This window comes from Ascaphus truei, chromosome 6 (genome assembly GCF_040206685.1).
Source record: "Ascaphus truei isolate aAscTru1 chromosome 6, aAscTru1.hap1, whole genome shotgun sequence".
NCBI classification, from domain to species: Eukaryota; Metazoa; Chordata; class Amphibia; order Anura; family Ascaphidae; genus Ascaphus; species Ascaphus truei.
The window spans coordinates 59,603,403-59,615,898 of NC_134488.1; the positions used below are offsets into that span (position 1 = coordinate 59,603,403).

Here is a 12,496-nt window from a genome sequence, read left to right on the forward strand (position 1 = left end):
AAACAACTTTTTAAATATAAAGTCTATATATAAGTCCTGCAGTTAGTGTAGCTCTATGTTAACAGTAGAGGGGGGTATTTTTTTGGCGAATTTGGATCCGCAGAGGATCAGCCGGTTCCTTTGGTCTGCGGATTTCAGCGGACCAAGCTCTTAAAGGGCGATTCGCATTTTTTATAATTATTACCGCTACACTCCACGGATTCCGCAACCTGTGGATGAATTTGCGTAATCAAATCCACGGATTCAGCAATCAGTTGGCGGATTGTTAAAATCCGGCAACGGATTTCTGAATCCGCGGATTGGATTCTACAAATATAACCACCGGTGGTATCCAATGTTTTTTTATGAATTTGCAGATTTTACACTGGGTGGATTTGGGGGGTAACATCAGTGAAAACCCGGGAAACGGATTTGGGTGGATTCGCCCATCTCTAGTTAATAGTTCTCCTTACTTTAAAGATGTCTAAAACAGTGGACAGAACACGAGAGACCACTATAAGGCCTCGGATATAGAACAGGAGCGCATGGCATCATACGCTCCTGTACGAGACGAGATACGTGGCATGTAGGATTGCGCGATGGGGAGGCGTGGCGAGGGCGTATCGGTGAGGTCATGTGAGTGGTTCACCCTCATTGGCTGAACCGCGGACGTGACCCGGCCGTAGCGCGACAAAATAAAAAATGTTGTCTCGCAAAAAATCGTCCCCCTCGTCGCTCCTGTGAACGCGTGCCCTATGGCCGTCCTCATTGAGGTATGGCCTTTTGTTTGTGTCACGCGACTTCGCTCGCGCCATCGCTCAGACTATGCTGTAGAACAACGGTTTTAATCCAAAAAAGGTAATGCCTTACAAGATGTAAAGAAGAGCAATGCTCATCAGTATAATAGGTCTGCTCTGTCTCCATCCTGCCTCGTCTATCCATTTCCTTACAGTACTTTAGAACAGTGCCCAAGTTCCTCGAGGCTCGTGCACTTGTTGAAGATGTCTAGGGTGACCAGATTTTTAGAAGTAGAAACCGGGACCCATGAAATCATTATTTGGAAAACAAATGACATCACTTAAAAATAATTATTATAATGGTATTTGCCTAATAGCATCCCTATTTATTCTGTATTATTGATTTTTCCGTTTCCGGACATAGCACAAACTCTATAGAGTAGCAAAATTATGGTTTGGTTTATATTAATTCATTGTATAATTAAATGACCTAATGTTATCTTAATCTTACTAGTATTTCTGGCATCTTATTCTTTACACAACACTAATATGGCTTGAATATCAGAGTTATTTATCAAAGTCGATTGTATGAATAAAGAGAACTTGAGATAACAACATGAACATCTTCTAAACACACCATCCTTCACCCACCTGCCACCCTCCGAAAACAGGGTCCCGCCAATCTCACGACCCTACACACAGTGTGAAAGCTCACAACATTCACAGTACTGAGCATTACTGTATTACATATAGCTACCACTAATTAGAGTTTACCAATATATTTCAAATGTTTACTCTTTGATATGATCGATAACATATAAACTTGCAGTGTCTATTTTTACGGTTTTAAGAGTTTTGAGTAAGTCCAAACAGGGAAAAGCTAAAATAACAGAAAATTTCAAAGATGTTGTGAACATTTTTGGGACAAATCAAACTCCAGCGCTGTCCCGGCTAAACCGGGATGTATGGTCACCCTAGAGACATCACTGCGGCGCGACTGGTGGAAGAATCTTCTGGTACAGTAACGCTGAGCTTGGTGGCGACCACTCACAATGTCCATGTTAGAGTCTGCACACTACCGGCACTATGCGTTTCGTATCTTGTAAGGGCATCTACCTTTTTTGGATTAAAACTGCATAACCCTATGGTGGTTTATTACACTCATCTGTATCTTTTTTATAATATTATATTATATGTAGAGTATGTGATATAAATGAGTTTGTTTAGTCATTGTCTAAAGTATTGTTTTGGTTATGAAACTGTTTCTCAATCGTCAAATTTATGGGTAATTCTTGTCTTCATCTACAGTATATAATGTTTGTAAAGTAAATATGATTGCATCCTGTCATACACATAAATTGTAGCTGATGAGCATGAATTTAGCAGAGCCAAAAAATGCAAAACATTCATTTCTTATGGGATACAAATAAGTAAACGTTTTACTTTCTGATCATTTCCATTCTTAATGTACTGAGCCCTGAAAAATGGGTAATTAGAGATTAATTAAAAAATACCTTTCACTTCACCAAAGTAAAGAAAAATTGTTTCAGGAATTGTGGGTGAAAAAGGTGTGATTGTATAAAACAAAACAATGTCATAATATAGCACTAAATGCCTTTTGAAAGAGATTGATCCTTTAATTCAGATATATACTGTATTCACAATGCAATGTGAAAAAGTTACAATTTGTGCAATTTTTTAGAATCCAATACTCTTTTGGGGCCTATTATTGATGCTATATAGTAATTTTGAATATGCTCCTCTCAATTTATCAATTTATCAAGATGCTTCAACTTAGAGCTGTCCTAAGAGCAAATGCATACTTCTAATCAATATTTCTATCTAAATATCACTGTTTTCTACAGTCTCCCGAAGTTACCTTGCATGTTGCCTCCAAATTGCCTGAAAATAGTCACAAAGGGAATGCCTTCTCCAGCTCTTTCTTTTACCAGGTATGCCAGCTGAGTTCTGATATGTAGTGGTGTAGGTTCCAATGAACACTTGGGTTATAGGCTATATTTACTAAGAAGTCTTCTGTGATAAGACATCTTCAGGGACTAGAAGACACCTTACAGCTTATTCAAGTTAGTAGGTTGTGAAGGGTTCTCCAGCACTGGGCGGTGCATTATGGCAGAAGACTACTTTGTAAATATGTCTCTATATCCTCAGACAGCTAAATATTGAGATGCACACAGCAAGCAGTTTGCAGGGCAGATGCTTAAATGAATTAACTTACAGTACTGGTTGCTCAAAAATGTGACTATTTAGTAGCTACTGTTAAAGGAGCAGCTCTGTGAGTAAAGGCACTAACTTTGAAAACAATGACTCTGAGTTTGAAGCAGGGGAGTGTAGGAGATGTGTGCAGAGGTATGCAATGGGGACCGTTTTTAAGGGGAAACTAAAATAAGGCTGTATTGTGCCTGTTCCTTTAACACAGCAAAACATTCAAAATAAAAAATAAAGGCCTACTTCACTTTGGAGAATATCTACACCTTGACTCCAGCCCTCTTTAACTGGGTGGGTAGCTAAGCTAATTACCACCCCAAACATACATACAGTAGAGGCAACTCTTATTCTAACAAAAACCAGTGGCAATTCCCCAAAAAAACCAGGAAACACCCAGGTACATTCTGAATACATGCCTTAAACTTTCCTTAAACTAGCCCCAGCATTTCTGCATTGATTAATGGCCTATCAGATTAACAGCGGGGGTCCCTGGCAGTCCCATTCAAACTGAATTGGACTGCCAGGGATCCCTGCTGTGTTAATCCTATGGGTCGTTAGTCAATGCAGAAATGCCTTAAACGTGCCTCAAACTAGCCCAGAACATACCCAGCACATACCCAGCACATACCCAGAATGTAACCCGGCTAGTTTACGGCAAATGTTAGAATAAACGTTGCCTCTACTGTACATACATACATACATACATACATACATACATACATACATACATACATACACACATACATACATATATGTGCTATGACATAAATTGTTAGTCCAAATAAAAAAGGTATCACCACTGCTTGATTTAGAGACAGTTTTTCTCAACAGTGATATGTCCCTGTTACAGGGAGGCTGGATCAAATCCCAGTGTCAGCTCCTTGTGACCTTGGTCAAATCACTTTACCTCCTTGCACTCTCAGGCACCAAAAAGTAGATGTAAGCTCTACCAGTTCCTGTCCAAAGTCTATATACCTATAGCACTATACAAGAACAAACTATTATTGTTATGGGTCATACACCTAAAGCAGATCAGCTTTACCTATTGTACCATATTCTGGAGTGATCCACTGCCTACTACTCCTATTGGTTGTAGCTCAGAGCCTTCAGCTAATGAAAGCTACTGGTGACACTATATACAAAATAAGAGACTTGTACTGTAGCACAGGGATTTTAGCACACCTCCATTTGTACGTGTGTGTATATATATTACAAGGGTACAAAAATTGGAGGTGTTCATCCCGCTTTGTAGATGTTTCATAATGTGCCATCTGTTTCTCCTGCAGAGTTCTGGGAACAATCTATTTGTTTCTCGTGAGTATCTGCAATCTGTTGGTAGTTTTATTCTGTTGCTTGTTCACTGTGTGTCTCACATTGCTTCTGAAGACCTCAATGATGACTTAAATCCATTCTTCCTCAGGATTTTCTATCAGGTAATTATGATTTCTGATGCACAGTACAACAATTAGAGTATAATATCTATTTCACAGATCATAAGTATAATATACCTATAGCCTTATGGAGGCATTCTCATTCCATAAAGATTATGGCTCATCCAGTATTTACTCAGCAGTGTGCTCTACTGTAAGAAACTTTCTGGTGCTAGAAGACACCTAACAGCCTAAGGCCTAGAGTATAGTAGAGACTGTCATGGGAGACCAGGAACTTTTAACACCTTTTATATTTGTACCGGGATCATGCATTAGGCAAAACAAGGTAGTAGAAACAAAATGTAGTTTATTTTGGTAAACTCACATACAACAAGAAGAATGACACAATATACAGTTAAAAGCACACTTACTAGGAGTCTGGGGGGAAAATCTAGCCTTTCCTAGGTGCAGGGCGCCCGCTTCGGTGAGCTTACCCTGACCAGGATATCCTCCCGGCTCTACTTGTACTCTTTTCGGCTTGAAGTCCTGACCGCTACATTCGATTTGTAGAACTTGACCGCAAAAGACGAGTCTCCGCAAGGCAGACTTTCCTACAGTAGCTTCAAAATAAAGCCGATTACTCAGCTATTTGCAACAGAGCAACTTTGAAAAGCCCGCCTTAGCTTCATCGACACAAGTCACTGGATGGTCTGGTTATCTGACTCGGCCATCTACTTATATACACTCCGCTAAGCTATCCTTACCATGGAGGTAGGAGGAGCGACCAATCAGAGTGTGGGAAACCTATCCCACTAGCCGATAGAAACGAGGGCTCATCTCTTGCTCATGTCAGTGGAGGGGGTTGTGCCAAGCAGGCTCGGGATGCCCCATAGGTGGGACATACGATTTGACCAATGGGAAATGTGCCAATATTCTGCCTCTTCCTACTAAGAAGAGACAGGGGGTGCCCAATGCTGCATCCAATTGACAAAACATATAAAATAAAATACTTCAATAATAATAATTGGTTATTTAGTTAACCCTTTGGCCAAAGGCGTCATAAGCCTGCATACCAACGTCAAGGTATAACCAAAATAATGCAGGTCCTACACTACACTGTGAACCCTTCCTTTTACCTCTGTGAGAGGGGAAAAACCATAATGGGTCTTGTTCCTGCAGCAAGTGAAATGACCTTCCAAGTTAAAAGGGTGGAGGAGGAGTGAGCTCTGGGGGGAGGTGCCACAGCCTCCAAAGAGACATAGGTTAACACAGATTCCCAGCAAGCTCAAACTCCCCCACCCACCACAAAGTGAATATATATTTATGTCAACCGGAGAGCTACTGAGCGTGGCAATTGTATATAACAAGAGACAGGGGGTGCCCAATGCTGCATCCAATTGACAAAACATATAAAATAAAATACTTCAATAATAATAATTGGTTATTATTTAGGATTCACAGTGTAGTGTAGGACCTGCATTATTTTGGTTATACCTTGACGTTGGTATGCAGGCTTATGACGCCTTTGGCCAAAGGGTTAACTAAATAACCAATTATTATTATTGAAGTATTTTATTTTATATGTTTTGTCAATTGGATGCAGCATTGGGCACCCCCTGTCTCTTGTTATATACAATTGCCACGCTCAGTAGCTCTCCGGTTGACATAAATATATATTCACTTTGTGGTGGGTGTGGGAGTTTGAGCTTGCTGGGAATCTGTGTTAACCTATGTCTCTTTGGAGGCTGTGGCACCTCCCCCCAGAGCTCACTCCTCCTCCACCCTTTTAACTTGGAAGGTCATTTCACTTGCTGCAGGAACAAGACCCATTATGGTTTTTCCCCTCTCACAGAGGTAAAAGGAAGGGTTCACAGTGTAGTGTAGGACCTGCATTATTTTGGTTATACCTTGACGTTGGTATGCAGGCTTATGACGCCTTTGGCCAAAGGGTTAACTAAATAACCAATTATTATTATTGAAGTATTTTATTTTATATGTTTTGTCAATTGGATGCAGCATTGGGCACCCCCTGTCTCTTGTTATATACAATTGCCACGCTCAGTAGCTCTCCGGTTGACATAAATATATATTCACTTTGTGGTGGGTGGGGGAGTTTGAGCTTGCTGGGAATCTGTGTTAACCTATGTCTTCCTACTAAGTCAAGTAGACCACAGGGTCCTCCCTGCAGGGGGTCTCTGTTCTCCGGACTCAGTACTCCGCCCTGCCCTGACCACTTAGCACCCTGACACCTCTCAACATCCCATCTCCTCTTTGAACTACGGACTCTATGCAGAGACTTGGTGGCACCTTAAGCAGATGCCCTGGCTAACTGTATAGAGCCTTATAATAAATGTATAAAACACAGAAAACATATTTTAATACATGGGGGACTTTGGGGAGACTCATGACTGTAAGGGAAATTGGACTGAGATATTGGGGCTCGAAAACCAGGAGTCTGGGGAACACTGGGCAGCCCCGGTGTAATTCCACAAATCATGCCTGCCTGCAGGGTAGAATTAAGGTACTACCGGTAGCTCCGGCCCCCAAACTCTTGCAAACAAAATAATTGTATTCTTACCCAAATATCCCACCTAAAACTTACACACAGAAAGTTTCATGAGTCTGGGGCAAAGGGAACATGAAAAGGGGAAAGCAGGGGACACTTTAACTTTTCATGCAATGATACCTGGCACCTGGCGTATAGTGCTAGGTAGCTGCCAGGGACACATGGGGCCCAAGGGTAACTAGAGGGCTTAACCTTTATTATATAGCCTGGTTACCTTTGCCCGTCACTGAGACGGCAGTGCACGGACGAGAGTGAGTGGGTGCGAGAGTGAGTGGGTGCGAGAGTGAGTGAGTGGGTGCGAGAGTGGGTGAGAGAGTGGGTGCGAGAGTGAGTGAGTGGGTGCGAGAGTGGGTGAGAGAGTGGGTGAGAGAGTGGGTGAGAGAGTGGGTGAGAGAGTGAGTGGGTGGGTGAGAGAGTGAGTGGGTGGGTGAGAGAGTGATGGGGTGGGTGAGAGAGTGAGTGACTGGGTGGGTGAGAGAGTGAGTGACTGGGTGGGTGGGTGATTGAGCGACTTAACTAAGTGAGCGACTGGGTTTTGGGTGGGTAACTGAGTGAGCAATTGGGTGGGTAACTGAGTGAGTGACTTAACTGAGTGAGTGACTTAACTGAGTGAGCGACTTAACTGAGTGAGCGACTGGGTGGGTGAGTAAGTGACTGGGTGGGTGGGTGACTGGGTGGGTTAGTGACTGGGTGGGTTAGTGACTTAGAGTGCGTGCATGGGTGGGAGAGTGCGTGCGTGGGTGGGAGAATGCGTGCGTGGGTGGGAGAGTGCGTGAGTGGGTGGGAGAGTGAGTGGGTGGGAGAGTGAGTGGGTGGGAGAGTGAGTGGGTAGGAGAGTGAGTGGGTGGGAGAGTGAGTGGGTGGGAGAGAGTGAGTGAGTGAGTGGGTGGGAGAGTGGGTGAGTGAGTGGGTGGGAGAGTGAGTGAGTGGGTGGGAGAGTGAGTGAGTGGGTGGGAGAGTGAGTGGGTGGGTGGGAGAGTGAGTGGGTGGGTGGGAGAGTGAGTGAGTGGGTTAGTGACTGGGTGAGACAGTGACAGGGGGGTGGGTGACAGTGACAGGGGGTGGGTGACAGTGACAGGGGGGTGGGTAACAGTGACAGTGACTGGGTGGTGGGTGGTGGGTGACAGTGACTGGGTGGGGTGGGTTGAGTGGGTGACTTACCCTGACCGGGTGGGTGCTGCTTCCTTGCCACTTCCCCCCTGCCCCCGATGTCCCCTTGGCAGCTGCCCAGGGCAGGAGGTGGGCACAGGGGGAGGGGAGGGCACGGGAGGTGGGCTTGGGGGGCGCACGGCAAGTGGGCTTGGGGGCGCACAGCAGGTGGGCTTGGGGGCGCACAGCAGGTGGACTTGGGGGGCGCACGGCAGGTGAGCTTGAGGGGCGCATGGGAGGTGGGCAGCTGAGTGGGTGAGATGCCGGGCGGCTGCAGCATCCTCCGCGGCGGCTGCTGCTGCTTCTGGGTTGGCGCGCGGAAAGTGAGCTCTGGGGGTGGGGCGCGAGGCTGGCTGGCAGGCGACTGCAGCATCCCCTGCGGCTGCTGCATGGGGCAGGAGGCGCACGCGGGGTGGGTAGGGTTAGCGCTTCCCCGCCCTCCGTCCCACGTGGGGATCGAGGAATCGAGGGGGGGGAGAGGGGAGCGTGCCGGGCCAGGCCAGGCCCACAGGCAGGGCCCACAGGCAGCAGGCAGAGCCCACAGGCTGCAGGCAGGGCCCACAGGCAGCAGGCAGGGCCCACAGGCAGCAGACAGGACACCCAGCGGGACCTCTGCTCTGCGCATGCGCTATCACCTCCATTTTTAAAAAAAAACTTTTTTTTTTTAAATATAATGGCCAGGGCTGCGCAGGGGCGCCCGTGCCCTTTGTCCCCCCCTGTTGGCGGCCCTGGACATCTGTAGGATTGGCTGAACCACTCACGTGACGCTACTGTGATGCGGCAGTCGCGTAACAAGATCAATTTCAGATGTCTGTTGAAAATGTGAGCACATGTTTTAGTTTAATCGCGGCCTAAGTCAAAGGACTGCATCGTGTCTTCAAGCACTGGTAGATGCTCTATGGCCGATGACTGCTTAGTAAATAGTCTTTATGGCTTCTCTTGGTTTGTACAGCAAAACCAAAAACCCTCTCAAATAGTGCTCTTGTGTCCTTTTGACTTAACTCAAGCTGGATCACTGATTCTGCATTGTAAAGTTGGTATTGGTTTCAAACCAGACATAGTAAAGTTATGGTAAATACAAATTAGTGCAAAAACTAGATAAGGGGTTGCACACCAAAAAACATTTTCAATACAAACAGTAATGGAAAGAGGTTACCATGGTGCTTCAGAGTACATAAGAAAGACACCTGTCACACATAGATAAATGTTGATGAATCTCCAGGAACTCCAAGTTGAATATTTCATCCAAAAGAAAATGTCATTTAGAGTCTGAAACATTGGTCTTGCTATGTAAAATATTCAACTTGGAATGCCTGGAGATAAATCCTCCACTGTACAAACGAAAAACAAAGACAAAGAACCCAATAGTGCATCAACTCTAGCAAGCCCACATAGCTGATAAAGTACAGATGAGGATTCTGGGTAATGGCCTGCAACTGAGCTCACTGAGTCCATATTTACTGTAACTTGCTACTGTATCTCAGAAGTAAAATTATTAATTATCTCTCCAGGCAGTGAAGGTTTGCTTTAGTGATGGCTTCTTTACCAGATTCCAGATGTCAACTATTCCACAAAACAATGGGTCAGGTTTAAAGATCCACAATGTTTTGTTGAAGGGGGAACCTTTTTCAGAGAAAAGTGCAGATCTCCTCTCTAAGCTATTTTCATTGAAATTGAAACCATCAACTGGAAAGCCTTCCTCCAGTGAGGTAAGTGAGGAATGTGGTACTATTCTCTATATCGCTGTATCACAATCTTACTTTTACCATGTCTAGTACAGGTACAGTACGTTATGTGTACTGTATTTATAAAAATAGACTAGCATTGCAGTTGATACCATGCAGGATTATATGAATTGATTTACCTTTAAAATTATCTATTTACTGACCAGAAATGCAGAAAGATCCAATACATAGAAGATGACTCGTTTCTTTTTTTTTTTTTTAAATGATAAAATCTCTATTTCATTTATTTATTTTTTGTTTTTTTTTAAGAAGATTGCCGGGGGGAAAAAAAGTGATGCTCCTTGTTACCCACGATAACTGTATAGCGCTGTTTTCTTTTATATTCACTCCTAGCTTCTGATTCCCTCTTCACTTTTAAGGGACAAATGATGTACATTATGAAGCATGTTTATTTTAGACATGTATAGTAGCTATTTACAAAATAAAGCATTGCAGGCTTCGCGATTCTTCTAATCTGCTTTCTGTTTTTCCAACCAGCCTTTGAAGGACAGCAAAGAAATGTTGTCTCAACACAACATCGAGACTCTACTCAGAAGTAAACAGGCAGCAAGGAAGAGGGAATTCTTCTCACACAACTTCCAAGAACCGCAAATAAATTGGTATGAAATAGTTTTAGCTATTTGTAAAGATGGCAACTGTGTCTTGGGAATGTAAGAACCACTTAAGAACCACTTAACTCATTTGAAACTCCAGGATTTTTATAAATGAACTCTAATCATGTGTTTCTATGGAAAAGGAGGATTACAAAACCAGGATAGCACTGGAAACTCACAATAGCGAGATGACAGGAGACCCCATCTGTGTCTTTTATCAAAATTCCCTTTAATTCATTCAGTGACTTCTGACCTAGTTATGCTACTGAAGCCAAGCAAAGCTAAGGCTACGGCCTAAGTGCCTGCGCAGCACGCGCGCCTGCCAGGCTGGTGGCGCATGCAGCCAAGTTCCCTGGTCTGCAGTGAGCGGCAAAGGGGGAAGACAGGGGGCGTGATGGGGGAGTGAAGGGTGCGCGGCCATGACGTCACCTGGCAGGTTCGCCCTCATTTGCTGATCCTCCAGGGGGCGTGGCCTAGCGCTCCATCGCTAGTACTGAGCACAATTTTACAGTCTGCTGGAAAAACTGATGCGCAGCGCAGCGGCGGCCACCCCTTGCAGTGGGCCCGGCCCCGTTGTGTCCCAACGGGGACCAAGCCTAAGAGGCCCCAGAGTGTAGCATGAAAATTAGTTGATGAGATACAAATGTAGAAAGACTTACTGTTTTCGACACCGTGGCGAGCCGTGGGATCGAGGCTGCCCGGGTGCTGGAGAGTTATCGCCACGGAGGGTCCAGTTCAGAAACATGGACCCCCCCGAAGCATGTCCGCAGCACATCTGTATTACAAAGCAAAGGGGTAAACATCTGAATGAGATGATGGTGATTACGATAGCAAACTACGTTTACGTGAGGACATATTGAAAAGCATTTGTAGGTAACTTTTTTCTAATGATATCACAGGGTCTCATTGACATGCTGTAAACATATTTGTATGTGTGTTGCTATCCCGATGTTAACTGCTATTAAATGGGAAAAAAAGTTATCTATAGTAATACACTTTCATTTTTAATTTGCCCCTGTTTTGCAGCTGGCAGACTTTATGAAATACACCCCCATATGCATTGAAATTAATGTAAGATCATCATTCATTGCTTGTTTTATTCACATTATTCTTTTTATTCCATGTAAGTATAACGTTTATTCTGTTCCATTTAGCACATCTGGGATTGACCATGATATAAGTGACCGCATCAGTACAGATGACCTGGAGGAGTTAGACCTGCTGAATGCTGAATTGCTGAATATCTTAGAGAAAGAAATGGAATTGCAGAAGGAACCCACTGATAAAGATGGGCCATGTTGCTATTTTCAAATGATGTCTTTGGAAAAAGAATGCTTGAGGAAGAAAATAGAGTTTTTAGAAGAGACAATTACTAAAGAGAACAATCGGACATAATAAGCCATGGTGGTTACTCTATGGAAGTGGTACTCAACTCCAGTCCTCAAGTGCCACAAACAGGTCAGGTTTTAGGGATATCACAGCTTCAGCACAGATGGCTCAATAATTGAGCCACCTTTGCTGAAGCACGGACTGAGCCACCTGTGCTGAAGCAGTGGCTGATTGAGCCACCTGTGCTGAAGCTGGGATATTCTGAAAACCTGACCTGTTGGGGGTCTTGAGGACTAGAATTGAGCACCCCATGTCTATGGGATCTACTGTACAGTATGTATCAAAGCAATTTCGGGGTGATAATGATGTAAAGAATGTTGGCCTATACTGAGGAGTGCCACTGCTATTCCATAAGACACTTTCAGGTACCAGAAGTCACCTTACTGCCCCTTCACATGAATGGGCCGTAAATAGATGTGCACACGTACACACGTAAACACGTGCACACGTAAACACGTAAACACGTGCTGAGATCTGTTTCACCGCTGTTTTGATCGAATTTTCCAAAAACTTTAAAGCCCCTTTTTATAGGTAATGATTCTTTCTCATTAGATCTGCGCTATTGTGTCCAATTCTCTCTGAGTATCAGTCCTCCATGAAATCCTCTGATTCCCACACAAAGGAAGTAAAGAGTCACAGTTTTGGATCTGCCCATTACACTTTATTACACTGTTAGTAGGCAGTCTATAGGAGCCAAGACACCTGTGTTATTCACCATTTATAAAAGACATCTGCACTATGA

General features: G+C 44.1%; 1 protein-coding gene across 5 annotated transcripts in view; it reads left to right on the forward strand.

The window, feature by feature from the left end:
* Positions 1-12,496, forward strand: part of LOC142497073 (uncharacterized) — a 101,872-nt gene extending 89,376 nt beyond the window's left edge. For 4 of the 5 annotated variants that reach the window (XM_075604373.1, XM_075604376.1, XM_075604374.1 and 1 more), the window contains 5 exons: positions 2,582-2,668; positions 4,229-4,375; positions 9,539-9,736; positions 10,250-10,371; positions 11,520-12,496. In XM_075604373.1, the coding sequence (XP_075460488.1) occupies positions 2,582-2,668; positions 4,229-4,375; positions 9,539-9,736; positions 10,250-10,371; positions 11,520-11,760 (795 nt within the window). In that variant the 3' untranslated portion in view covers positions 11,761-12,496. Of the gene's footprint in view, positions 1-2,581; positions 2,669-4,228; positions 4,376-9,538; positions 9,737-10,249; positions 10,372-11,391; positions 11,437-11,519 lie in introns of all 5 variants that reach the window. The other variant, XM_075604375.1, reaches the window with a different exon arrangement.